Here is a 27,639-nt window from a genome sequence, read left to right as displayed (position 1 = left end):
TTAAAAAAAAAAATAAAAAAATTTTTTTTAAAAAAAAAAAAAAAAAAAAAAAAAAAAAAAATTGAATTAATTCGATATAATGAAATGAGAAACAGTTGTAAAAAAGTGTATATTAAAATATCAAAACTTTTATTTAATAATAATATAAAATACTCTTTTTTTTGATAAATTTTTACAATTATTATATATTCTTATGAATATATTTTTTAATATATTTTTTATTTATATAATTTTTCCTTAATATTTGAAAAAAAAAAAAAGTGGGATAATAAAAACTATATATATTATTTTTCTTTTTTATTATACAATCATTAATTTAATATATACATAAATGGCATATTTTTAATAAAATTAATTGAAAAAACCTTTTATTTAATTAATTCTACTAATGAATAATAAAACAATTAATGAAATATTTTTTTATTTACTTTATTTTTTTATAGCATGATTGTATTTGAATTATTAAAAACTTAAAATACAAATATGCATTAAATTACTGCTAATATTATTTTTATTTTTTTTTATGTTTTAAATAAAATTACGGAATATTATAAAAAAATTTAATTATGTTAAATTATAAAATAATAAAAAATAAGATGAAATAATATGAGTAAACTCTTTCAAAAATTATACAAAAAAAAGAAAATATTAATTGAAACTTAATAAAACACAAAAAATAAAATATATAATATATAAATAACAAATATAAAATTAAAAAAAAAACAAAATGTAAAAACTAAAAAAATTTAAACAAATATAGTAAGGATTCTTTTTTTCTTTTTCATTTAGATATTAAGTTAATTTTTTAATTATACATTATTTACTTTTTTTTTTTTTCTTAAATTCATAAGAAGAAAATTCAAGAATTGTATATATAAAAAGAAAAAATTTCAGATAATATCATCATATTTAAAGTTTTTTTGTCTATCTTTTTTTATTGCCGATTTCCTTTTTTTATAATTAATTGATGCGTTCTTTTCCTTTTCAGTTAGCTTCAAAGTTTTTCTTTTTTCTTTCTATTAATAAAAATATAGATATATTTAATAAGTAAATAAAATAGAATAAAATATATTACGTATATATTATTAATGAAAACTTTCTTTATATTTTGTAATAAATTTATATTTAAAATACTTCAATTTGATAAGAAATTTCCTTTTCAATTTTGTCTTTAATTGAGAAAATTCTATTGTATAATAGTTTTCGTGCATAAATTCTATTTTTTTGTAAACATCTTTAAGGAAAAAAAAAAAAATTAAATAAAAATACATGAAGATTCAATTAAGTTTTAAATATAAGAAAAATTATAATAAAAAAATTTGATTATATATATATATATATATATTTAAAAGAATAAACAGAAGAATAAATTTACTTTTTATCATACCTATATTTGTGGCATTTTATAATTATTTTATGTAAATTATCATTATACTTTATCATAACACAATTATTTGTTTTATTTACTTTTTGTCCACCTTTTCCTGAACCTTTAACAAAAACTTCTTCAATATCCTTTTGAAATATTCCTATATCTTCTAATTTTTTTTTAATTTCCTCTAAATTATTTTTTGATAAATTATTAGAACATAAAGGACGAAAAACCTTTGCTATCTTTTTTTTTCGAAATGTAAAACTTATGTAACTTGTATCCTTAAAGAGAAAATATATTATATATATATATATATATATATATTAATAAAAATTAAAATATTTTTTTTTTAAAAATATGTAAATTATTTACCTTGTTAATTTTAGTTAAGCAGTTGATACTATTTATATAAATAAAAAATATTACATAAAGAAGAATACATAAAAAATAAAAATACATTATAAATTGCAAATAACATCTATTATGTATATCTTTAAAATTTTTTATTCTATAATTTATATACATATACTTTTCTGTTTTTGTTTTTATATAAATATTATTTTATTATTTTTTTTTTTTTTTTGTTTAAATTCATTTTATATATTTTTCATCATTTTATTTCATTATTAAGAATTATTTTGGTCTTTTTTTATTAAAACATTACACTAATTTTTTTAAAGATCATTTTAAAAATTGAAAAAAAAAAAAATTAAAAAAAAATAATTGAATAATTAATATTTCATCTTATTTTACGTGATATTCTATTTTTAATTAAGATTTTGTTATGTGTAATTCTTAAAATACATTTTTTAAAATTAATTTTGGTGTATATATAAAAAAAAAAAAAAAAAAAAAATAATAAAATTTTTTTCTTGTATTTTTTTAAAATTTACTTTTATTCTTTATTATTTAAAAAAAAAAAAAAAAAAATGATAAACACATTAAAAAAAAAATATATATAAAGTTACTTTTATAACTGATAAATAGCAAATCATAGCTACTATAAATATATAATTATTTAAAGGATAATCTTTTTATGCATATAATTAAACTAAATATTTGCTTTTTTATTTCGTTTCTATATTTTTTCTTTTTTTTATTTTTTTTTTTTTTTGTAATAATATATATTTGAAAAAAGAAAAAAAAAAAAATTAAATATATTATTGCAAAAACACAACACATTTTATATGTATTAAATATTTATTTGTGTAAATATAAGAAAAGTATTTTATTTATAGTTTCTAATAGTTTAAAATATTTTAATATTTCATTAATACATTGATATGAAGTTATATTTATATATCTATAATTGATATATAAATATATGTGGATTTATAAAAATGCATTTTTTTTAATTTTATGAATTTTTTTTTTTTTAATTTTTCCTAATTGAAAAAAAAAAAAAAAAAAAAAATGAATAAAAACGAAGAGATTTTATCGAAGGCTACACCTAATTTTATATATAAGTTTTTTACACAACCAGATTCAGAAGAAACATCAAAATGGTTAAATTCAGAAATAAATTTAATTTGTTTTAGTCAAATGAGTGCAGGAGCAAATCAAACTTTTTTGAAAGTAATAGATGGTTCTATTCCACCTCAATACTATGCGATTGTTCATTTAGGTATGGAAGATAATGGTAAAACTATATCTTATGTAAAAAAAATGATTAAAATTGAAAATTTTTCTATTACTAACTATTATGGGAAACTTTTTATTTTGGCTAAAAAAGTTACAATATTTTTAAATATTGATGATTTTGATATTGAAGATTTGTTTAAAAAGTATCATTTACAAAGCATTTCATATTTTTTATTAAATTCACAAAATGAAAATAATAACTCAAGAAACTTTTCTCATACAAACGATTATAATAATGAAAATAATTCAAAAAATTGTTATTATCAATCTAGAGAATATAATAATGAAAACAATTCTAAAAATTATGAAAAACCAAAAGAATATAATGAGAATAATATAAGAAGCGGTTATTCTAATTATCATACTACAAATGATAATTTCCCAAAGGAACATAAGATAAAGAGTTACAATCTAAATTATAATGAAAATTCAAAAAATTATCATGATAGTCGAATAGATAATAATGGTAAATATATGATAAATCAGATGTCATCACAAAATAGAGGAGTTTTTATGCATAATGAAAATCTCAATTTTAATAATTATTCATCTAACTTTAACGATTATGAAAGTAAAAAAGAAATTATATCATCACCTCAAAAAAATCAGAGTGTTTTTCAAGGAAATTCTGTGTATAACAAAAATAACATAAATAATTATAACGATAGTAATTCATCTGATAATGAAAATTATAATCAAAATAATCATAATATAAGTAGGAATCCTAGAGGAAATAGAAATAATACATATGATCAAATTCTTAGAAATTCAAATAATTTTAGAGATGACAATAATTTTCAAGAAATTATAAAAAAAAACCCTAATATTGGTAATAATAACCCTAATACTTTTTATGAAAATGGAATGTATGATCATGAAAAGACGATTGAATACAGAAATAATAATTTAATTAATTCTAGAAATAATTTTAATACATATGATAACAACTATAGTAGAGAATATGATAGTAAAATAAATATGAATAAATGTGTAGAAGAAAAAGAAGATTTATACTATAAAAAAAAGATAAATTGTTCTAGTAATAATGATGAAGAAGCAAAATATTATACAAATGCAAATAATCACAAGCAGAATAATTTGATAAAATTAAACAGAAGTGAAGAACTTTTAAATGAGAGATATTCTTCTATTGATAACAATAGTAGAGAAGTTTTATTTTCTAGTTTAAATAGCGATGATGCAATGAAAAAAATAAAAAGTGGAAATTTAGATAATTTTCATGAAATAAAAGGGAAATTAAATGATAATGAAATAATAGAAAAAAAAAATGATAAAATATTAAAAGAAAATACATTAAGTAGGAATAATAGAAAATGTTCTCCTTATCAAAATAATGCTGTAATAAAAATGAATGACGGAATTTTAATGCCTATAAATAAATTATCTCAATATTCATCAAAATGGATTATAAAAGCAAGAGTTCAATCTAAAGATAATATAAGAAAATTTTTTTCTAGTAATAAAGAAGGAAAGGTATTCAATATAGAATTATGTGATGAAGATGGAGAAATAAAAGCAAATTTTTTTGGGAAAGCAGTAGATAAATGGTATGATTTTTTAGAAGTAGGAAAAATTTATAAAATAAGTAAAGGAAATATAAAACCAGCAAATAAGAAATTTAATACTCTAAAACATGATTGTGAAATTACTTTAGATGAAAATTCTATTATAGAATTATTAGAAGAAAATGATAACATTCCTAAGTTTATTTATAATTTTTCATCAATTGATAATATCAAAAATATGAATACAGGTTCGCTAGTAGATGTCATTGGTGTAGTATTTAGCTTTCAAGATATAATTCAAGTGTTAATAAAAAAAACAGGACAGTATAAAGAGAAAAGAGATTTAATCATAATAGACGATAGTAATGAAACAATAAATGTAACATTATGGGGAGAACATGCCTTAAAAATAGAAGAAAACGATTTAAAAGATAATTGTATTATCTGTTTTAAGTATTTAAAAATAGGTGAATGGCAAGGAAAAAAATTAGAATCACATCCTAAAACTAAAATTGAGATTAATCCTGAAATTGAAAAAGCATATTTTTTAAAAGGTTGGTGGATAGATAATAAGAAAAGTGTTTATAATTCTATTAATGTAAATACAAATACTTTTAATTTTGAAAATCAAAAAACAATTGAGGAAATAAAAAAAGATGTTAATTTAGCAAATGAAAATACTTTATCTGGAAAGGGTATAGTTTTTACAACTTTTGGTTTTATAGATCATATTTATAATTCCATTCCTGTTTATTCAGCTTGTCCTGATTGTAACAAAAAAATGACTACAAATGTAGTAGAAGATGATATAGATTCATCTCCACCTTCGGTTGAATCAATGTATTGCTCTAAGTGTAACAAAAATAATATTCCAATTTATAATTATTCTCTTAATTTAAAAATTACTGATGATACTGATTCATTAAGAGCTTCAGCATTTGCTAATTGTGCCAAAACAATTATGCATGGATTATCTGCTGATGAATTTATGAAATTAAGGCAAGAATATATTTTACAAGAAAATATTGAAAACTTTGATTTAGTAGAAAAAGTCAAATTAAATGAGTTTTTTTTTCGTGTTAAAGCTTATATGACATCTCATATGGATGAATTAAAAAAAAATTATACTATTTTAGAAATCATTCCATTAAGCAAAGTTCTTGTAGATAATTGCAAATATTTAATAAAATCTATTAAAAATTTTACCTCAAAAAAAGAATCAGAAAATGAATAAAAAATAGGATATATTTTTTTTTAAGTATATATTATTTATTTTTTAACATGATGTGTATTACTAACCCTTTTTTTTTTTTTTTTTTTAAAAAATTCTTTATATTTTGATTCTTTTATTTACTTTTTTTCTTTTAATATTATGTATATTATTTTATTTTTATTAACTATATATATATATATTTATTTGTATGATCAAACAAAATAAATTACACAAAAAATATATTGTTTTATTTTATTTTATTTCCTTTTATTTTATTTTATTTTTTTATTTTATTTTTTTTTTTTTGTTCGTAATTATTCGTTTGACAAGTTTTAATTTTTTTTAATTTAATAAAAAGTGATTTTTCAATGTATTTCTTTTTATTTTAATAATTATAGTAATAGTAATAACATAAGTAGAATAAAATACATTTTAATTTTTAGTTGTAATAAAAATTAAAAGTTTAAAAAAAAATAAATTAAACAAATATCATTATTTAACAGATAAAAATCAAGAAAAAAAAAAAAAAAATATATATATATATATTTTATTAATTTTTATATAATTTAACTAAAAATAATAAATACTTATTTTCTAATTTTATATATTTGAAATTTTAAAGTTTTTTTTTTGGTTGAAAAAGTAAAAAAATGAAAAATATGTAAGATTATTTTCATATTTATATATACATATATGTAGACTTATTGTTCTTTATAATTTCATCTAAAAGAAAGCTTAATCATGTAGATAATTTATTATTTAAATAAAAAAAAAAAAAAAAGAAAGAAAAATATAAAATGTAAATATGTAAAATTAATAAAACTGCTTAAAAAAAAAAAAATAAACTAAAAATAAATAGTACTATATATAAAAAGAAAAAGTTTTTAATAATAATAAATATTAAATATATCATAATCATTAGATATAATTAATTATTCACAAGTAATAGGTAAGATTTATAGTATAAAAAAAAAAAAAAAAAAAAAAAATAGCATAAAGCAGAAGAAAAATAGTTAGGTATATGATAAGTATCTAAACTTACGTGTAGTTAGTTTTTGTTTTAATTAAATAAAAATTACTAAAAGTTGTAAAAAATTATACATATACATATGTAAGATAAATATATTATTACCATTATTATTGTAATTGTTCATTTGCTTTTTCTTATTTATTTTAATTTTTTTTATTAATTATAGCTCTAGGAATATGCTTGATTATTTTAGGAAATATATATACTTTGAACTATTATTAATTTTGTTTTTTATAAATTATAGGAATCCTTTAAATGTCTACATAAATATAGCAATAATATTTTATTTAACTCTTTTAGGGTTAATTTATTTAATTTTTAAATTTAAATATACAAATTATAAAAAAGCGCAAATAAATTATAATTTAAGTGATAAACATATTTGTATAATAGGTTTGTAATTTTAAAAAAGAGTGAAAATAATTTTACTTTTTTTTTTTCACTTTACATTCTATCTATTTTTTCAAATTAATTTTTATAAACTTTTTATTTCTTTAATTTTATTTTTGTTTTTAGGGGGTTCTGAAGGTTTAGGTTTATCTCTAGCGAAAAGAATTATAAAAGAAAAACCTAAAACTTTAACGTTGATGTCTAGAAATATAGATAAATTAAAAGAAGCAAAAAAATATTTATTAAAAGAAATAGAAAGGAAATCAAATGAAGAAGGAGATAATTATTTTGGTATCAAAATAAATATCATTAAATGTGACATAAGCATAAAAGAATCAATAAAAGAAGCATTTGATAATGCATTAACAAATAATAGTTTAGATATAGAAGAAAATGAGGAAGATTATATTGTATCAAATTCTACTAGATCTAGAAAACAAAAAATAATAAAAGAAGAATGTCATTTAGAAGAAAAAAATTATATTGATGTGCTTATATGTAATGCTGCTTATGTAACCACCGGAGAATATAATAAATTACAATTGTATGATTTAATATATACAATAAATACAAATATATATGGTAATATTGATATAATGTCAAAGGTTATTATTAATATGAAAAAAAAAAAAAGTGGTCTAATTCTATTTATAAATACTGAAGGAGTATTATATCCAATATATGGATTTTCTTATTATTTAATGAGTAAATCATCTATGTGGACATATACGTATATATTAGATCAAGAATTAAAGTATTTTAATATTCATATTGTGAATGCCTTTTTGCCATCAGTTGATACACCTGGTTTTGCTCAAGAAAGTATAAAAAAACCAGATATAACGAAAAAATTAGAAAATTTAACAAATACGCTTAATTCAGATTATGTTGCAGATAAAGTTATTAATAATGTAAAAAAAGGAAAAAAATTTATAACTTTAGAATTTAACGGATATATTTTATCTATTTTACATAGTAATTATAGAAACCCAGAGTCGTATTTTGATTATCTAATTTATGTTTCATTTAGTAGTCTAATCGTTTTTATATCATCCTTATATAAATTATACATTGAATATGTTATTAAAAAAGGGGTTCAATCTGCTTTATATAATTAACCTTATGAAAATTTCCTACCTTCAGATTTTTGTTATTGTAATAAAATATATATTTTTAATGACATTTGTTTATAAGGTTTCATATGTTTTAACTCATAGTTCTTCTTAATTATCAAAATGATTAAAATTCTTAATTTATTTGTTTCTCATTTTAAATATAATCAAAATTTTATTTATTTGGAATGTCTTGTTTTTTACTTTAATAATATAAAGTATTCATCCTATTTTACCGCAATACTTTATTTTTATTCTATTTTATTTTTTTTTCTTTGTAACTTACTCATTTTTATAATTTTTATAATGTCTATTCATTCGTTCTTTTTATTATTTCATTTTTTTTTTTTTTAATATAAGAAGAAATGATACACATACATGGTATTTTATTGTCCTCTTCTCGAGGAATGTTATAACTTTTTTTTGTATTTATATAGGAAAAAAAAAAAAAAAAAAAAAAAAAAATAATTTTTCTATTTAATCATTAATTATTGAAGTATTAACTTTTTTCTAATTAACTACAATATTAATAAAGTAAAATACTAAAATATTAATATAAATGTGTTAAAAACATACAGTATGCACCCATATAGATTTATATATTTCTCTTTCATATAGTTAAAATTTCAAAAAGTTTTAAACTTTATATTTTATTTACTATTTCTTATATTAAAATATGATTTGTTTCGTTACGCTTTTCTTTTTTCTTATTTTATTAAATTGGAAATTTAATTTTTGATAAATTTTATTTTTATAAAAAGAGTTTTTATTATTTAAATGTTTTTATATATATATATATATATTTTTAAAAGCATTATTAATAAAAATAAATCAAAATAAATCAAAATAAATCAAAATATATAATTTTAATTTAAAAATATATAAGTATATTAAAAAAAAAAAAAAAAAAAAAAAAATTATATATATAGTAAAAGGGAAAAATTAAAAACAGATAAAAACAAAAAGAACAAAAATATAATTATATTTTGTTAATTTTTTGGTTTGAATTTGTTAGTAAGCCATTTTTTAGCATATGAAAAAGTTGAAGAATCATTTTTTTCATTTTTATCTTTTTCATATGATTTTTCTGATTTATTATTATTACTACTAATATGATCAAAAAAATTAGATGATTCTTTTAGTCTTTTACTGAAATTATACACATTTTTATTTAATTTATTTTTATTATTGTCATTAATATTATTCATATTATTATTTTGTATGTTATTCGTACAATTATCATAAGAATTAGCATTCAAGTTATGTAATTTACTTTTTTCATCCTTAATTTCATTCTCTTTTTTATTTTCTTTTAATGAATTGGAAGAAGATTTGGGAGGTAAAGGTGGAATGGGTATATTAGAAGAAATTTTATTCTCTAAATTGTTTATGTTTTTTTTTGTGTGTGGCAAAGGAGGCTCAGGGATAATTTTTTCTTCTTTTTTTTCATTATATGTAGAATTTTCATTGCTTTTGTTATTGTTACTATCACTTTTATTAAAATTATTTTTATTATTATTCGAATTTATATTAATTTGTTCATTACTATTTCCTTTGTTATTTACTTCTTTATTACCGTAACTATTTTTATTAATGGTTTTTTCCTTCATAAATTTTTCATTTTCATTATTTTTTAATTTATCATTATTCAATTTTTCACTGTTTGATTTGGAATTATCGTTTTTTTCATTATCATATATCTCATTATTATTAATTTTTGTATCGTAACTATTTTTTTTTTTACTGATATTTTGAGCATTTGGTAAATTTAATTCAATTCTGTTAAATTCTTCAATTAATTCAATTTGTCTTGGTGTTAATTTTTCTGGCATTTTTAAACTAAATTTTATGATTAAATCACCATTAGTATGTGAATCAACTTTACATGGTCCTTTGCCTTTTAAAATTTTTTCTGAATTAGGGTAAGTTTTAGGTCTAATTAATAAATCCATATTACCATTAAGAGTTGGTACATTAACAATACCACCTAATAAACATTGCTTAATAGTTAATGGAACATCAACATATATATTATCATCTATCCATTTAAAAATTTTATGAGGTTCAATATTTATAGTTACAAATAGATGACCGCATTTACCTCCTCTATAACCACAATGTCCTTGATTCGGAATTCTCATTTGCATTCCTTTTTTAATTCCTGCTGGTATATCTAATGTTATATTTTTTGTTTGAAATTTAACACCACTACCAGAACAATATTTACAAGGGTTATTAATAATTTGCCCATTACCAGAACAATTTCTACATGGTACTCCGATGATTATTGGACCTCTTTCCATTCGTTGTATACCTGAACCATTGCAAACTTTACAGATGGTTAAATTTGTACCTGGTTTTTTTCCTGAACCATTACAATGATTACATGACACTTTAACATTTAATCGGACATTTTTTTCACAACCTTTTATAGCCTCCATAAATTTTAAAGTAATTTCTGTTTGAATATCTTCTCCTCTTACTGAAGTGTTTTTTGTTCCTGACATATTGGTAAACATTTCTGCAAAATCTGTAAACATAAATGAGGCATCACCAAAACCTGAAAAACCACCCTCAAAATTTGAGGAATGATTTTCAAAATTCATATCATCTGTCATTCCTGTTTTATCATAAAGTTCTTTTTTTTTTGGGTCTGATAATAATTCATATGCTGCTGTTATACTAGCCATTTTTTGTTTAGCGTCAGGTGATGGATTTATATCTGGATGATATTTTTTAGCTAATATACGAAATTGTTTTTTAATTTCATTTGTAGTTGCATTTCTCGATAAACCTAATACTGTATATGGATCCTGACTTAAACATTTTCTTGATATATTTATATTTCTTTTGTAAAATAAAAAAGGATTTTTTCTTTCATATTTTGTTATTTTATCTTTTCCTCTTATTGCTTCTGTGAAAAATTTTCTTTCTAAAATTAAATGTTCATTACATATTTTTCTCAATATTTTAAAACTTAACATTTTTTTTCATTTGAAAAAAAAAAAAAAAAAAAATAAAATAAAATAATGAAATATATATTATAAAAAATGATAAAAAAAATAAAATAAAATAAATAAATAACAAAAATATCTGCTAAATTATATTATGATAAAAGAAAAGGATTTACATAAAAAATTAAAGTAATATTTCACATTTATAGATACATAAAATTTTATATAAGTTAATTTTTCAATGTACAAAATTATTAAACAAACATTCACATAAAAATTTACAAAAGTATTTATAAAAAAAAATTTAAATGAATAAATAATATTATTTAAAAAACTGAGATACATGAAAAAAGTGAAAAATTATATAAATGAAATAAAGAATAAAAATACTAATATTTTTATGTAATTAAAAAAAAAAAAATTATAAAATAAAATAAAAAAAAAAAAAAATGCAAAAGAGAAGATGTATTAATATGAAATTAAAATGTTTTCTTGTAATACATAAAAATATGCAGCTAATTATTTTAAATGGTATTAATGCTTTAAAGAACCATCTTAAATTATAAAAACAAATTCTGTATAAATATTTTTTCTTTTTTTATTAATAAGTTCCATTTTTTACAATATAAATGATTCACAATCAAATTATAAAAAAAAAAAAAAAAAAAAATTATGTTGTTTTATTAAACATATTAAATAAAAATTATATTAAGTACTATAACAAAAAAAAGAAAAAAAAAAGAATAAAAAGAAAATAAAAGAATAAAATATAAATAAACTATTAATATGATATTAATATTTATAAATTGAAAAATATAAATATTCTGTAAACTAAAAAAATGAAATAGATTTTACTACATCATATATATCTATCATAAATAAGAAACATACGAATTATTCCAATAATTTCATACATATATATATAAATTTATGTATATATATTTCTGAAACAACAAGAATATTTTTTATGATATAATATTTGTAATTTAAGAAAAAAAAAAAAAAAAAAAAAAAAAAGTAATAAAACTTAACCATATTGTTTTTATTTTTTTTAATCATATATTAAACAACATAAAGTTTTTTAAAAATAAATTAAAGTATTTCTTTTTCACATTATTTTTACAATATTCTTTTAAGAAATAAAACTAAAGAAAAAAAAATAATTCACATTAAGCCCAAAAAATTTTTTTGAAAGTAAATGTTTTTAAAATAAATTTTATTATATATTTATATATATATATTTAATTATTTATTTTGAAGTATATTAATATAAATTTGTCTATTTGTCTTTTTCATTTTTTTTTTATTTTTTTCTTTCTATTTAAATTAAAAATAAATGTTAAATTAATGGAAATATTACCGGCAGGATATTCTGATTTTAGAAACAAAAATTATTGGAATAGATTCTTCAATATATTAGATAAGAAAAATTTCGAATGGTATGGTAATTATGAAGATATAAAAAATATTATTTATGAATGTATAAGAAATAGGTTTAATTATTCTAATAATAGTGATGAAAAAGATAATTTAAGTTTGAAAAGAATAAACAAAAATTGCCTATTGATAAATGCAGGTTGTGGTAACTCCAATATAAGTTATGAATTTTTTGAAGATGGTTTTCAAAATATCATAAATTTAGATTATTCAGAAGTAGTTATTGAAAAAATGTGTAAAAAATACGGAGATAAAATGAGATTTATAAATATTGATATGAGTGACACAGAAAGTTTTGATAAAGTATTGGAGAACTTAGAAGAAGAAAAAATAAAAAATAAGAATGACTATAAAATATTTTTTGATAAAGCATTTTTAGATGCATATTTATCTTGTGAAGAAAGTGAAGAAGAAGTGTGTAAAAAAAATGCTAAAAATTATTTTTCACTTATATTTAAGTACTTAAATATTGGTGATGTTTTTATAATCATTACATTAGCGCAGCACTATATAATTAAGGAAGTTGTTAGAAATATTTATAATCAATATATAAAATTAGAAATAATTCCTTTTCTAATTAAAAAAGATACAAATCAATTTAAATATCATCCTTATGTTTTTGCATTTTACAAAAGCAATGAAAAGAATGATTATACTGCAAAATTTATAAATTTGCAAAAAAATATGAAGGTTGTATCAATATGGAAATTACCACAAGAAATAAAACAGACACAAGAAAACTTAAATCTTCATATTTTTAAAAAAGGAAAGAGAATAATTCTAGACATTTTTAACCAAAAAATAAACAAATGCGAGTATAATATAATTATCTATGACTCAAATAATTTAGATATAAAATATAATACAGTTCTTATTGTAATTCCAATTGGATATGAATTTCATTCTTTATATTCAACATCTGAAGGAAATGAAGAATTAGCAAAAAAAGCTCAAACCAAAAGATTATTGTTAGTTATGAAATCAAACTTTTTAGTAAAGGAAAACAAAGAAATAGACGAAAAAGAGGATATAAAAAAAAAAAATGATATATACCAAAATAATGTTACAGAAAATCCTAATTTCCAGGATGATAATAAAGTTAACATGAATAATCTTATAAAATGCAACTCAGACAAAAATACAAATATAGATTCAAATGATCATATAAAAATAAGCTCAGATAATAATAAAAATATTCCTAGTAACATTAGTCAAAGCAAATGTTCTGAAAATAGTAAAGTTTATTCAGATGCTATGTTAAATAATAATGTTCATAATGAATTATATGAAGATAGAAATTCTATTAATATACTATTAGATTCAATCAAAAATGATCTTAAAAATATTTTAAATGATTTAGCTTTACCCAATTCAAATGAATTTCCAATTATGGTTTTAAATGAAAATATAAAAAATTGCAAAATTATTAGTCATGAAAAATCGAATTATTCTACTAGTATAATAATAAGAGATATACTAATAACAGATGAATTTATTTTGGAGAACTTTAATGGAAATAAAAAAATTAAAAAAAAAAAAAAAAAAAATTCATTAGATAAAAAAGATGATATTATTTTTTTAATGGAGAAAAATAAAAAAGAAAAAGAGATTTATTTTAAAAATAAAGAAATTTATAAAAGGCAAATGATATTTTCTTATGATCCCTTAACTGTTCAGTCAGAATTAATTTATACAAAAAAAGATGATCAGCAGATAAATTTTGAATATATTGAATCAGCTAGTCAGTATCATATATATTTTTGTTGTAGTTTTTTTTTTTTAATAGATCCTAATTTTCTTAAGGAAAATAATTTTATAAATATATGCATATTAGGAGGAGGTACTAATGTATTATCAAATATTATCAAAGTGATTTTTTGTGATTTTTATTTATATTTCGATATAATAGAAATAGATGAAACAGTAAAAAAATTCTATCCTTTATTTTCCAATGAAACAATATCTAATGAAAAACATGTAACAAATTATATTATAAATGATTCTTATGAATATATAAGAAATTCGAATAAAACCCAATTTTATGATATTATATTTCTCGATATAAACAATTCTCAAAATTCTTATTTAAAAATAAATGATTGCGAATTATACATTACATGTCCCCACATAAAATTTTTGAATAAAGAAATCATAGTAAGTATTAAAAATATTATGAAAGAAGATGGTATTTTAGTTATCAATTTACTAACAAGAGATTACAATGCTAAAAAATATATATATAATTTTTTTAAAATTTTATTTTCTTCTGTTACTGTTATTTCTTCAAATAAAAAGGTATATTGCAAGAAATGAAATGAAATATTTTTAAAATTTTCATTAATGATATAAAGAAAAAAATAGGAAATAATAAATGAGTAAAATATTAAATAATATTTTATTTAATAATCTATATCTTTATTTTAATTTTTTTTTTCAGGAAATTAATGAAGTTTTAATCTGTAAAAAAACAGATATAACAAAAGAAAAAATTTCTTCTTTTAAAAGTAACTTAGTGGAAATGGTACTTTTAAAAAAAAAAATATTCTTTATATTTCAAAATTTTTTAAATTGCCTTATGTGATAATTTATTTTTACATTTATAGATTTTAATTAGTTCTTTTTATTTTGTTACACTACATTTTTTTTTTTTTTTTTTTCATTATAGATAAAAAATAATTATGATAAATGGTTTTTAAATTTTGATTTGGAAGAATTTATAAAAAATATTAAAATTTTATGAAAAAGAATAAAATGGATAAAATGAATTAAACGCATACTTAATCTTTTTTTTTTTTTTTCTTTTTAATTTTGAAACATAATTTTAGCCTTTAAAATTAAAGAATTTCTCTTTATATAACACATATACAATATCAATCATGTTTATCATATATTTTGAATAAAAAAAAGGTATAAATTTTTATATATTGATTATTTTTTTTTTTTATAAGCTATAAGACATAATAACCTAGAGATAAAATCAGTTATACCTCAAAGAAAAAGATATATAATATAAAGTATCACAAACGTTTTACTTCATTATAATATTTTTTCAAGAAAATATGTGTCTAAATATTCTTTGTATTCAATTCTAAATTTATCTAATTAACATACTGTTATTCTATAAATAATTTCCTTTTTAAAAAGAATTTGGATTATTAAGAGGAACATTTGATCAGACAATTGCTAGAAGAATAAAAATTAAATTTTCAATATGATTATTAACTTTATTAAATAATTTATCATTAAATTCAAAATTTTCGAAATATACCAAAAAAAAAAAAAAAAAAAATAAAATATATTTTTGTAAATATTATGTAAATGTCTATTAAAAAATAAAAATATATTTTAATTGAGACATTGTAAATCTTTTTTTTTTTTTTTTTTTATCTTTTCCTGGATTAAGAGGTGATCATTTTATAATAAAACAACAATAAAAGTATATAGCTTCAATAATTGAAGAAAAATGAAAATAATTATATATCCTTCTTAAATATAATTGATTGCTTTGAAATTCCAAATAACTATATTAAAAAAAAAAAATGAAAAGGGAAGAAAAAAACAAAAAATTAAACAAAATGAAGGAATTATTATTAATAAATGAAGAAAAATTAAATTTTTACGAATACACAAAGTACGTTAATATTTCATTTTAATTATTTTGTTATTTCATGTATAAACAGCAGTCTTTTATTTACTTTTTTTTTTAAGATAGTTTCCCTGTCTTGTTAATAAATTTTTTATATTTAAAGATTGTATATATATATATTTTATATTTTTATTTATTTAATTATTTCTTTTAAATAAATTGAAAAAAAATTATTCTTCAAATATTTTTCTTTTCAAATGTAAAAGAATTTGTTCAAATTTTCACAATACAAATTGATAAATGATAAATAAAAAATCAAATTAGTTTTAAATTTAAAAAAAAAAAAAAAAGTATTAAAGCTACATAAAAGAGTATATACATTTTAAATTTGGAAAAAAATAAAATTCATATAAAAAAAAAAAAAAAAAACTTCAAAATAGCAATAAACTATCTGAAATAACATAATTTACAAAAAATAAAACAAAATAGAGCATAAAATTTTCTTCATATATTATATTAATTATTATAATTTCATGAAATTTTTTTTTTCATATAAGGTGAATTTATTGTTAATACAAATATATATATATATATAGTAAATATTTTTTTTCTTTTATTGTTCTGTAACAAAGATTTTTTTTTTTTCTGGTATTGGCAATTCATCCGGATTTTTAGAATGCTTAATTTTATTTTTCTCTTTTCTTTTTTTTGCTTCTAGCATGATTTTCTTTTTATCTGATAGACTTTTAATTAGAGCAGGTACATGATGATGTTCTCTAATTCTTTTAATTTCTTTTAAAGAAGCATATTTTTCTTTTAATTTGTTTCGGTAATTTATAGCTTGTTTTTCTTTATTAGATAAAACTCCTGAAGGTTCATGAGAACATGATTTCCATATTCGTAAGCACATGTCACTACTTCCTGAAAAAATGTATTTTGCATCTAAACTAAACTTACAACATAAAACATGTTGCATTCTTTTAGTGTGATAAACATCATAACTTTTAGACTCATCACTATTAAATAATCTTATTGTTTTATCGTAAGAGCAAGCAACAAACTTATTACCGATAGGAGAAAAATCTACGTCTAAAACTGCATTTACAAATCCTTTATGAACTAAATAAGCTGTTTTTAAATATCTCATATCAAATGTATATAAATTAGAATCTTCATTTGCTACTATAAAATGTTTTGGATTCATATTATTCCAACTTAAAGAATTACTTCTATATTTTAAAAATAATTTTTTTATAGGTGATTTACTTCTTATATCAACTAAACCAACTGAATTGTCTGATAATGTTAATCCAACTAAGTTTCGTTGAGCATAATTAAATTTCACATAATATATATATTCACTATTATAATCAAAACTAGATATTGCATTATTTCTATAATAATCCCATACATCTAAAGTTTGACTACCTGATATAATTAAAGGATCAGAAAAATGTTTATCAATACTGTTTGGTACACTTTTGCAAACATATATTTTTTTCGGTACTACTTCGTTTTCTAAATATTTAAAGTTACTAAAATCTTGCTGTACAACATCGTCTTCATTTAATTCATTTATATTTTTATTTTTATCAACAACCCATTGCTTTATATATTTATCATCACCGCAACTAAATAAATATTTTTCATCATAACTAACACATAATCCTCTAACAAACCCATCATGAGCTTTTATTTTTCTCATCAATTTTTTATCTAAAATATTCCATACATTTATAAAACCATTACAACTACCACTATAGAGATCTGTTAAATTTTTATTAGAAACACAGATACTTCTTATTGAATCATCATGGTCATCTAAACATTTCACTAAAGGTTTTGCAAATATTTTATCAATTTTAGTTGCATTTAATGCTCTTTTATATTCTATTTCTCTTTGAAATAGGTGTATATTTTTATCAAAACTTCTTATATGCTTATAATTTGATGTACTAGTACTACTTTTATAATCATCAGGATTTCTATGTAAAATTTTTATTTCCATTTTTTTTTTCTTTGTATTTTTTTAATGCATATTTTCTCTACATAAAAAAGATGATGTACAACAAAAGAGGTTTTTAAAACTAATTAATGATTCTGTTATTTACAAAATATATATAATCTTTTCTATAAAATCATAAAAATTTATAAAAAAATTTTTATGGATTATAATTTTTATTTTATTCTTATAAATTGTCATAAATAATTTTCTCATACAACTTTAAATTTATGTAAAGTAAAAAAAAAAAAAAAAAAAATTTTTCATAAAAATTTTAATATATATATATATATATATATATGAATTTACTTTAAAAATTTCTTTTTTTTAAAATAATTTTTTTTTAGGATTTTTGAAAAGCTTCACAATAATTATTTTTATGAAAAACAAAATATAAAAATTACAAGGATACAATAAATTTTTTTTTATCCCAAAAAAATAATAAAATCTTACGTAGAAATAAAAAATAAAAAAAAAAAAAAAAAAAATATCACATATTCGTAAAGAATAAAAGTAAAAAAAATTTTTTTTTTTTTTTTTTTATATAAAATTGGAAAAAAAGAAAAAATGTAAAAGGAAGTTATCTCAGAATATTTAAACTATTTTATAAATATTTCAAAAGATATAGATAGTAAAAAAAAAAAAAAAATGGTAATAAAGAAGAAATAAAAATATTAATTATTTTTGAATATATATATATATATATAAATTAACACATAATTTTAAAAAAAGAAACTTGAAATATATTGAGTTTTAATATATATTTTTTTATTATAAAAATATAATATTATAATTATGATTTATATTTATTTGTATATTTTCAATGGATATATAATTTTGTAAAAATGTTTCTCTTATAAAAATTTTCTTTTTTATATCTGTATTTATAGGCAACTCTCGCTGATTCCTTTTTAAAAGATCTTGAAGATCTTGAATTAGAAGATGATAATTTTTCTGATTTCAACATCCAAAAAAAGGATAATGAAGAAGAAAAAATTGAAGATAATGATGATTATGAAGAAATAGTAGATGCAATTGAAGAATTTTTAAATGAGAGAAAAAAAAAAAAAGAACGTAAAATATCTGAATTATTATATAATGAAGAATTTCTTAAAATGATGAACGATATAAAAGATTATATAAGAGAAGAAGAAGAGCAACATGAACAAATGAATGATAATAAAGCATTAAGAGAAAGAAGAGAAAAAGATGACAATGAAAAAGAAAAGGATGAAGAAGAAGTATTAATTGAAAAATGCATTGAATTAATAATTAAAATAGATACAGAAATATTAAATATACACAAATATGTAAAAGATATATATTCAACAAAATTTCCTGAATTAGATTCTATAGTTTACTCTCCTTTAGAGTATATAAGTGTTGTAAGTAAGATTAAAAATGAAATTGATCTAACAAATATTGATTTTTCAGATATCTTACCAAATACTACCGTTATGGCTATAACAGTTGCATCTAGTATGACGACAGGAATTAAGTTATCTGATCATTTACTAAAAAATTGTTTATCATTTTGTAGTGAAGCATTAGAATTAAATGAAAATAGAAAAATGATTTTACTTTATTTAGAAAGCAAAATGTTTTTATTAGCTCCAAATTTAACTATGTTATTAGGTAGTGCATTAACAGCTCGTTTAATTAGTTCTGTTGGATCATTAAAAAATTTGTCTGTTACATCATCACAAAATATAATAGTTGTTGGAGGATCAAAAAAATCAGTTTTAGGATTAAGTAATGTTAATAAGACCTTCGGTATAGGGATTTTAAGTTCATCTGAAATTGTTCAAAGTGTTCCAGATTCCTATAAAAAGAAAGCAATTAAATTATTAGCAGGAAAATGTAGTTTAGCTGCTAGAATAGATTACTTTAAAAAATATAGAGAGGGGCAATACGGGTTATTATTAAGAGAAAATGTTATTAGTCATTTAATAAAATTACAAGAACCCCTTCCAATGAAACAAAAGAAAATTTTGCCTATGCCAGATGAAAAAAGAAGAAGAAGAAGAGGAGGAAGAAGATATCGAAAGTTAAAAGAAAAAACTCAAATAACAGAATTAAGAAAACAAATTAATAGATTGCCATTTGGGCCAAATACCACTGATGATTTTTATATATTCAGTGATCAAAATACAACATTACTAAATTCAAATATAACTAAATTAAAATATCAAACTAAACAGAAAAGTAATATTTCTAAGAAAAAAAATATGAATATACAGTCAAGTGGTGTGACTGGAGGTTTATCTTCTTCTTTGATTTTTACCCCTCTACAAGGTATTGAATTATATAATCCGTCAGTTAATCAAAAAAATGATCAAAATGAAAATAAATATTTTTCTAGTACAGCTCAATTTCGTAAAGTACAAAGTAAAATATAAAAAATCAAATATATATCTTTTACATGTACTTGAGGACTTTGCATATTTTTGACTCTAAAAAAAATAAAAAAAGAAAAAATTAATATTATTAATATAATATGCTTTACAATGTTTTATTAGTTTTTCTATCAAACTATTTTTTTTTTTTTTCTTTTTTTTTTTTTTTTTTTTTTTTTTTTTTGTCCTATTTTTTAAAATACTACTAATACAGTATGCTTACAATCCCATGTAAATTATATTATACTATATTTTCCAGAGAATATTGAATAATAAGTTGTATGTTTTAATATTTTGTTCAATATTATTTATTTCATTAAAGAAATAATTACTTTTTATATTATATATTTCTTTCTTTATTTTATTTTATTTTATTTTTTCTCCATTTTTTTTAATGAAAAATTTTATGAAATGTTATTTTTTGTGTAAAATAATTTTCCTCTCTCCTTTTTTTTTTAATTATATATTTTGCTACGACTATTACAAATAAAAATAAAGGTATATTAAAGTAAAAAAAATAATGATACTAAAAATCAATTTAAAGGATTTAAAATCACTTCAAAATGTATAAAAAAAATACTAAAAATATAAAATAATATAGAATAAGCTGAATGAAGAGAGATATTTTAAAGAAAAAGGATTAAAATATATGAATTGAAATTATTTAAAATTGTGAAGAAATGGAAATATAAGTTTATTTATCTACAAAATGATACATTTTATATACTTAATGAATGATCGTAATATTTGAAGGAAGTTTTTAATTATATTTTTTAATAGAAAATTTTTCTTTTTAACACATTTTATACATTTTTTTTTTTTTTTTTAAAAGTATCTCTATTATAAAAAAAATCTATAATCAATGATTTTTTTTTTAGTCTTTTTTTTTTTTTTTTTTTTTTTTTTTTTCNNTTTTTTTTTTTTTTTTTTTTTTTTTTTTTTTTTTTTATTTTTCATGTTTTGAATCCAAAAGATATAATTAAAAGATAAAAAAAAAAAAAAAAAATGGTAATATTTTTTTTGGGATATTTTTTAGTATGCTTTATAGGGATAGAAAATGAAACTATATTAGGTAAATCTATTATTTCATTTAATAATTTAAATGAAAAAAAAATTTTGAAATATTATAGTTCTAATTCAGACTCATGCTATTTCTGGTACTATTTAAAAGAAGACTTTTTTGAAGTATTATATTTAAAAAATGATATAAAAAAAAAACAGAAATCGAAAAAAATTAAGAAAAATAAAGGTAAATGGATTACTACTAATAATATTTGTTCTAATGAAATATTAATTTTTTTGAATAAACATAAAACATTTTGTAAATCTATATCGTCATATATTGTAGGAGTTAATAAAAAAAATGAACAAAAAAAGCGTATTTTTGTAGAATATATTGTGACTGATCATATATTTATGACCAATAATTATATTTTTACTTATGTTAACGAAAAGTACAAACAAATTATTTTTGTAATTTCAGATAATAAAAAGAAGATTTGTTCTAAAAGTAATTTTTTTAAAGTTTATTTTGATAAACAATATATAAAATACGCTCAAGTAAAATATGTTAAAGGTGAATATGTATTATTAATTGATACAAAGGAAAAAGCAGGAATAACAAAATTATTTATAGTTTTACATAATAAATGTAAAAATATATTTTTTTTTGTGATTATTTTTATTTATGAACTTTTACTATTACTTCCAGATAAACTAGAATTCCCAGAAGAATCTACTGTTAAATTAGTTTTGAAAAAAAGAGATAATGTAATTGATAATAATTGTCTATATATTTTTCATAAAAATGGATACAATTTAAAAAAAAGTGTAGATATTAAAAAAATTACAGAACAACATTTATTAAAATATAATCAAAAAAACATTATAAAAAAAAATATAGATCATATAAATTTAATGAAATGCTTAGAGATTAACTATATAACTAATTTTAAAAGTAAGTATAAGATTGAACCAAATAAAAATTATGATATTTTATCGAATGAAATTATAAAAATTAAAAAAAATATAAATGAAAGGACTTTAAAAATAGTAGTTAAAAATATAGAAAGCAAGCAAGATTTTTCATCGATTATATATATTTATAAAGTAAAAGAAGTCAATGTTAATTGTTTCTACCCAATTTACCAAAGTAAATATAAGGATAATTTTTTATTGAGTGAAAAAAATAATTTTTATGAAAAAAATATTATTCATGAAGAAATATATAAATTGAGAAATCACTATTATTACAAAAATAATTATTATTTTGATAATTATTATATTAAAAATTATTTTATAAATAACATAAAAGGAAAACATAATATAAATCTTATATTAGGGAGAAGATATCTGTGTGTTACGCAACTATATAATGAATACAACAGAAAATTGTATAATATAAATAATAATAAAAATAATAAATATAAATGGAATTTATCTTTAAATAAAAATAATTTCAATATATTTACATTATATAAAGATAATGAAAACTTAGTAAATTACTATATAACTATATATAAGGGAATAAATTCATTTTATTTTTTTTATAATGGTTATAAAAAAATACATAAAGAAATTATAATATCAAATACATTAATATGTTATATTAAGGGTTATTTTATAATGACTACTCTTTTTATTGTGCCTGATGAAAAAATTTATTACATATGTCAAGGAGGATATAAAAATAAATATGTAGTAAAAATAATAAAAAAATATAATTTTTTAAATATAGTTGTTAATGAAAATAGCATTGAAATAAAAAAAAAAAAATTACATATTAATAATAATAAAAAAGATCATATAAACAATAAAAATAAACTTAACTATATTATCTTGTCATTTTGCGATGAATATGATTTTAATAATTGTTTTATTTCAAAAATATATATTCTTGAAAAAATTAGTGATTACTCTATTATTGTAGAAAAAAATTTCATTGAAACAAATGAAGTTACTAACATATATATATTTATGAATTATAACATTAAGAATTTAGACTTCTCAAACAAGTTAGCTTTTATAAAAAAAAAAAAAAAAAGTTATTTAAGTAATTGTATTATGAGAAAGGAAAAAATTTTTTTTTTAGAGAGAATAAAATGTTTCCCTAAAAATTTCTTCTTATTTCCTTTTTTTCTTTATAATACAAGTAGAAAAAAAAGGAAATTAGTTAAAATTACAAAAAAGGAATATCTCAAAACAAAAGAAGATATTAATAATACATCAATAAAATTGAATATATGTTTTCATAAAATAAATAATGATTTTTTAATAAATTATGATAAAGACTCTATTGAGATAAAATTCTTTCATAATTTCCCAAATTTACAAAAAAAATATAAAGATGCATGTGCATTCATTCAAATAAAAGGAAAAAGAGAAAGTAGTGCATTAATTCAGATGAAATATATAAAAAATAAAAAACTATCAAAAAGTATAATCGTACAAATATATAAAAAAGTCAAAATTCTTTTCTGTCAAGATTTTGTATGCAGTAAATTTATAAAATTTAATCAAATGAGTAATTTATTATTATATGATGGTTTTAACGGAGTCCCATATAAAATAAATATTTTTACAGAAACGAACACGAAGGAATTATTTATAATAGAAAATAAATTTTTAAATGAAAACTATAGTGGCAACATTACTTTATTTAAAAATTTATTTATAGCAGAAAATTTTTTTACTATTTTTGAACATTTCTCACAGAAAGTTATATACAAAAATATATTTAATAATGACGTTTTTTATGAAAATATTACACATTACCCTGTGAAGTTGTATAATAGAAAATTATATGAATATGAATTTACCTATGATTACTTATTATTAAATGAGAAACATAAGAAAAAAAAAAAAAGTGATATAAATAAAATAAAACTGAGTAATTACTACAATTATAACAATATATATAAAAATTATAGAGATGAAATAAATTATTATGACATATATTTCCATATAAAAAAACACTATATTATTTATTGCATTCCTAATAAAAACAAACACATAAAATCAAATATAATTGTAGAAATGATAAATATTAATAAACCTGAAATTTATTCAAAAAACTATTTTTCAATTCACTTTAAATATCCTTCCTCTATGCACATAACAATTTTTGACAAAAATGTGAAAAATTTGAATGTTTTAAATGAATCATATATATCATTATATAAAAATAATGATTATTATTTCAAAGCATTTTTGATAGATGAAAATGAAAATGTTATACTAACAAATGAAACTTTTCAATATACATTGGAACCATATTTATTAGACTTGCATAAGAAATGTTTTAAAAATAAGTCAAATTATTTAGAAATTGAACAAATAAAGAGAAAAAATATAATAAATACAAATAATAAAATTTTATTAAATTATAATAACAAAAATGAGAATTATATTCAACATAATAAGAACTATTTTAACGATTTAGACAATTTTAAGAATTCCACTAACAGTATGTTTTTATTATCTATTAAGTATAATTATAAAAATGATAATCATTTTGATTATTTTGAGAAATATTTATTTTTGAACTTTTATGATAAAATATATACTAATTATGATAATTTAATTTTATTTTATTCTAAGTACATTTATTATAAAATTTTTATATGTAACATTTCCTCAAAAAACTTATATTATTCATTCAAAGGAGATAAGAAAATACAAATTTATAACAACTATATTGATGAAGAAAAATTATGTTATAACAAAAAAAAATTTTGTAATATTGTTAATTTAAATTATGATAATCATTTAAAAAAATGTACTCCAATATACGTATCTTCAAAATATTTGGTAGATGGAACTTTAACCATAAAAAATAAAATGATTTATGAGACAGATCATTTAGATATTAAGTTAATATTTAGCAAAATATCTAATGTAAAAATATCTATGTTATCTAAAGATGCTGAAATCAATCAATTAGTTCCTTTAAGAATTGAATTTTTTAATGAATATAATAAGAAATTTCAGTATATTCATATAAAAGATTTAAAAATAAAATTATTTTGTGACTATAATAAAATTCATATAAATTACATAGATTTTCATTTGAAGGAAAATTATAAAATTCTGAATGAAATAAAAAATAAATTTCAAATTAGTGATGTACTGTCGGATTTGTTTTATTATTTGTATTGCTATATTCCAAATAAGTATTATATACAAATTGAAGTAATATATAAATTACATAATAAATATATATCTATTTTATCAAATACATTAGAATTAGTTATATATTCTAGGGGAGTCCTATTTAATGAAAGAAGTATACTTTTATATCCTTTTAATCAAACCACAGAATTATCATTTCGTTTTGATCATCCCCTTATATCAAAAGTTTTATGTCTTTCAAAAAATGATTCTGTTGTAAAAGTTCAAAAAGTTTTAAAAATTGATGAAAGAAATAAATATATATGCTTAATAAAAACAGAAAATATAGGAAAAAGCGAAATTCATATATATCCTATATTTGAAAGTTATTACGATATATTTCCTAGAAGAAATTCTATTCCTCTTGAAAAATTTGATTTAGATTTTTATGAGATAGAAAAATATTATCTTAACTATTATAAATACAAAACGAAAAATTATAATTATATAGAAGAAAAAGAAATAAGAAATCTTTACTTTTTTAAAATTGATGTAACTACTGATTATGTAAATACAATAAAACTTTTTCATAATGACACTATATATTTACCATTAAAACAAGAATTAAATATTTATCCTAAATTTTATAATGACTTAAAAAATAAATTTGCATTTATTGATTTCAGTACTTTAAATAATAATAATAATAATAATTGTAATTCATATAAATTAGAATATTTTGCCAATAATAAAAATATTATGTTAAATAATAAAATAGAGAATACAGAAAATAATATTTTAAAAGAAATTAATTCTCTTAAAAAAAAAGAATGTAAAAATTTACTTTATATAAAGTATGAAAATACTGAAAAAAAAAGAATAAAAAAAAAAAAAACAATAACAAAACATTTAATATCATCCTCAGATAGTTTTTTATCTATTAAAGGGAATAAGGAAGGGAATTATTTATTATACGTAAATTTCATTTGTGATAATAACATAATAAATTCTCAAGTATATAATATTTATGTTAAAAATAATTTTAAAAATAACAACATAACTGTGATATACTTAAGTACAAATGGACTATATAAATTTCATCAAAATTTTCGTTATTTAAATATATATAGTAAGAAATATCCATTATCAACCATAAAAAAAATTTATACAGAAGAAAAAGAAAATGAACATTTAATATATTTTAGTGATAAACAAAAAAAAATAAATAAGAAAATAAAAATTCATATATCTGATATTATTGGTGCAAAAATAAATAATTATTATTCAAAATATATTCCACTTAATGTTATACAGTATTTTCATATTGATTTATATAACAGAAATATTGAAAGTGTTTTGTTTCCTTTGAATGCAAAATTATTTTTGAATATATCTCATAGTAGCATATTATCAGCTAAAATTATTAACAAAAATCATATTTTTATAATACCTCACAAAATAGGTTGCTCGTTCATTAATATACATTTTAAATTATATAACAATTACAAGGAAAATGAAAACTTTTTCTCTAAAAAATACAAAGATATTGAAATAGGGAATATTTATCTGTGCGTTAAAAAATCTATTAAGCAAAAATATTTTTATAAAAAAAAAAATTTTTATTTTGTCAGGAGATTTTATCAACTTTTACATGGTTATAATGAACAATTTTTTTTTCAACCGCATATTTGTTTAAATTCTGTTATTAAGAATAAAAACAATTATAACATGTTAAGTACTTCAAATTTTTATCACTTTTTTAAAAATGAAAAGAAAAATTTTATTAATAATATAGAAGACCTTTTTCCTCCATCCAAAAAATACTATTCTATTATTAATCATTACTGTACCTATATAAAATTATAAATTGT

At 18.0% G+C, this 27,639-nt stretch overlaps 8 protein-coding genes across 8 annotated transcripts; 5 read left to right on the top strand and 3 right to left on the bottom strand.

The window, feature by feature from the left end:
- Positions 1-890: 890 nt before the first annotated feature.
- On the bottom strand, positions 891-1,831 carry PGAL8A_00060300 (peptide chain release factor 2, putative; the record flags this gene model as incomplete). Its single annotated transcript, XM_028674631.1, has 4 exons — positions 891-1,016; positions 1,135-1,234; positions 1,376-1,653; positions 1,745-1,831. The coding sequence occupies 4 exons, from the start codon at positions 1,829-1,831 to the stop codon at positions 891-893; spliced, it is 591 nt and encodes a 196-aa protein (XP_028530965.1).
- A 954-nt stretch (positions 1,832-2,785) lies between these two features.
- On the top strand, positions 2,786-5,773 carry RPA1 (replication protein A1, large subunit, putative; the record flags this gene model as incomplete). The annotated part of the gene is made up of 1 exon (XM_028674630.1): positions 2,786-5,773. One exon carries the CDS (start codon positions 2,786-2,788, stop codon positions 5,771-5,773), a length of 2,988 nt encoding a protein of 995 aa, XP_028530964.1.
- A 1,185-nt stretch (positions 5,774-6,958) lies between these two features.
- On the top strand, positions 6,959-8,290 carry PGAL8A_00060100 (conserved Plasmodium protein, unknown function; the record flags this gene model as incomplete). Its single annotated transcript, XM_028674629.1, has 2 exons — positions 6,959-7,175; positions 7,299-8,290. The coding sequence occupies 2 exons, from the start codon at positions 6,959-6,961 to the stop codon at positions 8,288-8,290; spliced, it is 1,209 nt and encodes a 402-aa protein (XP_028530963.1).
- Positions 8,291-9,273: 983 nt separating this feature from the next.
- PGAL8A_00060000 (heat shock protein 40, putative) lies at positions 9,274-11,268 on the bottom strand (the record flags this gene model as incomplete). Its single annotated transcript, XM_028674628.1, has 1 exon — positions 9,274-11,268. One exon carries the CDS (start codon positions 11,266-11,268, stop codon positions 9,274-9,276), a length of 1,995 nt encoding a protein of 664 aa, XP_028530962.1.
- A 1,317-nt stretch (positions 11,269-12,585) lies between these two features.
- On the top strand, positions 12,586-15,415 carry PGAL8A_00059900 (conserved Plasmodium protein, unknown function; the record flags this gene model as incomplete). Its single annotated transcript, XM_028674627.1, has 3 exons — positions 12,586-14,970; positions 15,113-15,196; positions 15,341-15,415. The coding sequence occupies 3 exons, from the start codon at positions 12,586-12,588 to the stop codon at positions 15,413-15,415; spliced, it is 2,544 nt and encodes an 847-aa protein (XP_028530961.1).
- A 1,459-nt stretch (positions 15,416-16,874) lies between these two features.
- On the bottom strand, positions 16,875-18,269 carry PGAL8A_00059800 (40S ribosomal processing protein, putative; the record flags this gene model as incomplete). Its single annotated transcript, XM_028674626.1, has 1 exon — positions 16,875-18,269. The coding sequence occupies one exon, from the start codon at positions 18,267-18,269 to the stop codon at positions 16,875-16,877; it is 1,395 nt and encodes a 464-aa protein (XP_028530960.1).
- Positions 18,270-18,911: 642 nt separating this feature from the next.
- PRPF31 (U4/U6 small nuclear ribonucleoprotein PRP31, putative) lies at positions 18,912-20,662 on the top strand (the record flags this gene model as incomplete). The annotated part of the gene is made up of 2 exons (XM_028674625.1): positions 18,912-18,914; positions 19,154-20,662. 2 exons carry the CDS (start codon positions 18,912-18,914, stop codon positions 20,660-20,662), a joined length of 1,512 nt encoding a protein of 503 aa, XP_028530959.1.
- A 1,002-nt stretch (positions 20,663-21,664) lies between these two features.
- Positions 21,665-27,634, top strand: PGAL8A_00059600 (conserved Plasmodium protein, unknown function; the record flags this gene model as incomplete). Its single annotated transcript, XM_028674624.1, has 1 exon — positions 21,665-27,634. One exon carries the CDS (start codon positions 21,665-21,667, stop codon positions 27,632-27,634), a length of 5,970 nt encoding a protein of 1,989 aa, XP_028530958.1.
- Between the last annotated feature and the right edge of the window lie 5 nt (positions 27,635-27,639).

This window comes from Plasmodium gallinaceum (genome assembly GCF_900005855.1).
Source record: "Plasmodium gallinaceum strain 8A genome assembly, contig: PGAL8A_v1_42, whole genome shotgun sequence".
Lineage (NCBI taxonomy): Eukaryota > Apicomplexa > Aconoidasida > Haemosporida > Plasmodiidae > Plasmodium > Plasmodium gallinaceum.
Note: the sequence above shows the minus strand (reverse complement) of the source record. Positions and strands in the feature narration are given on the sequence as shown.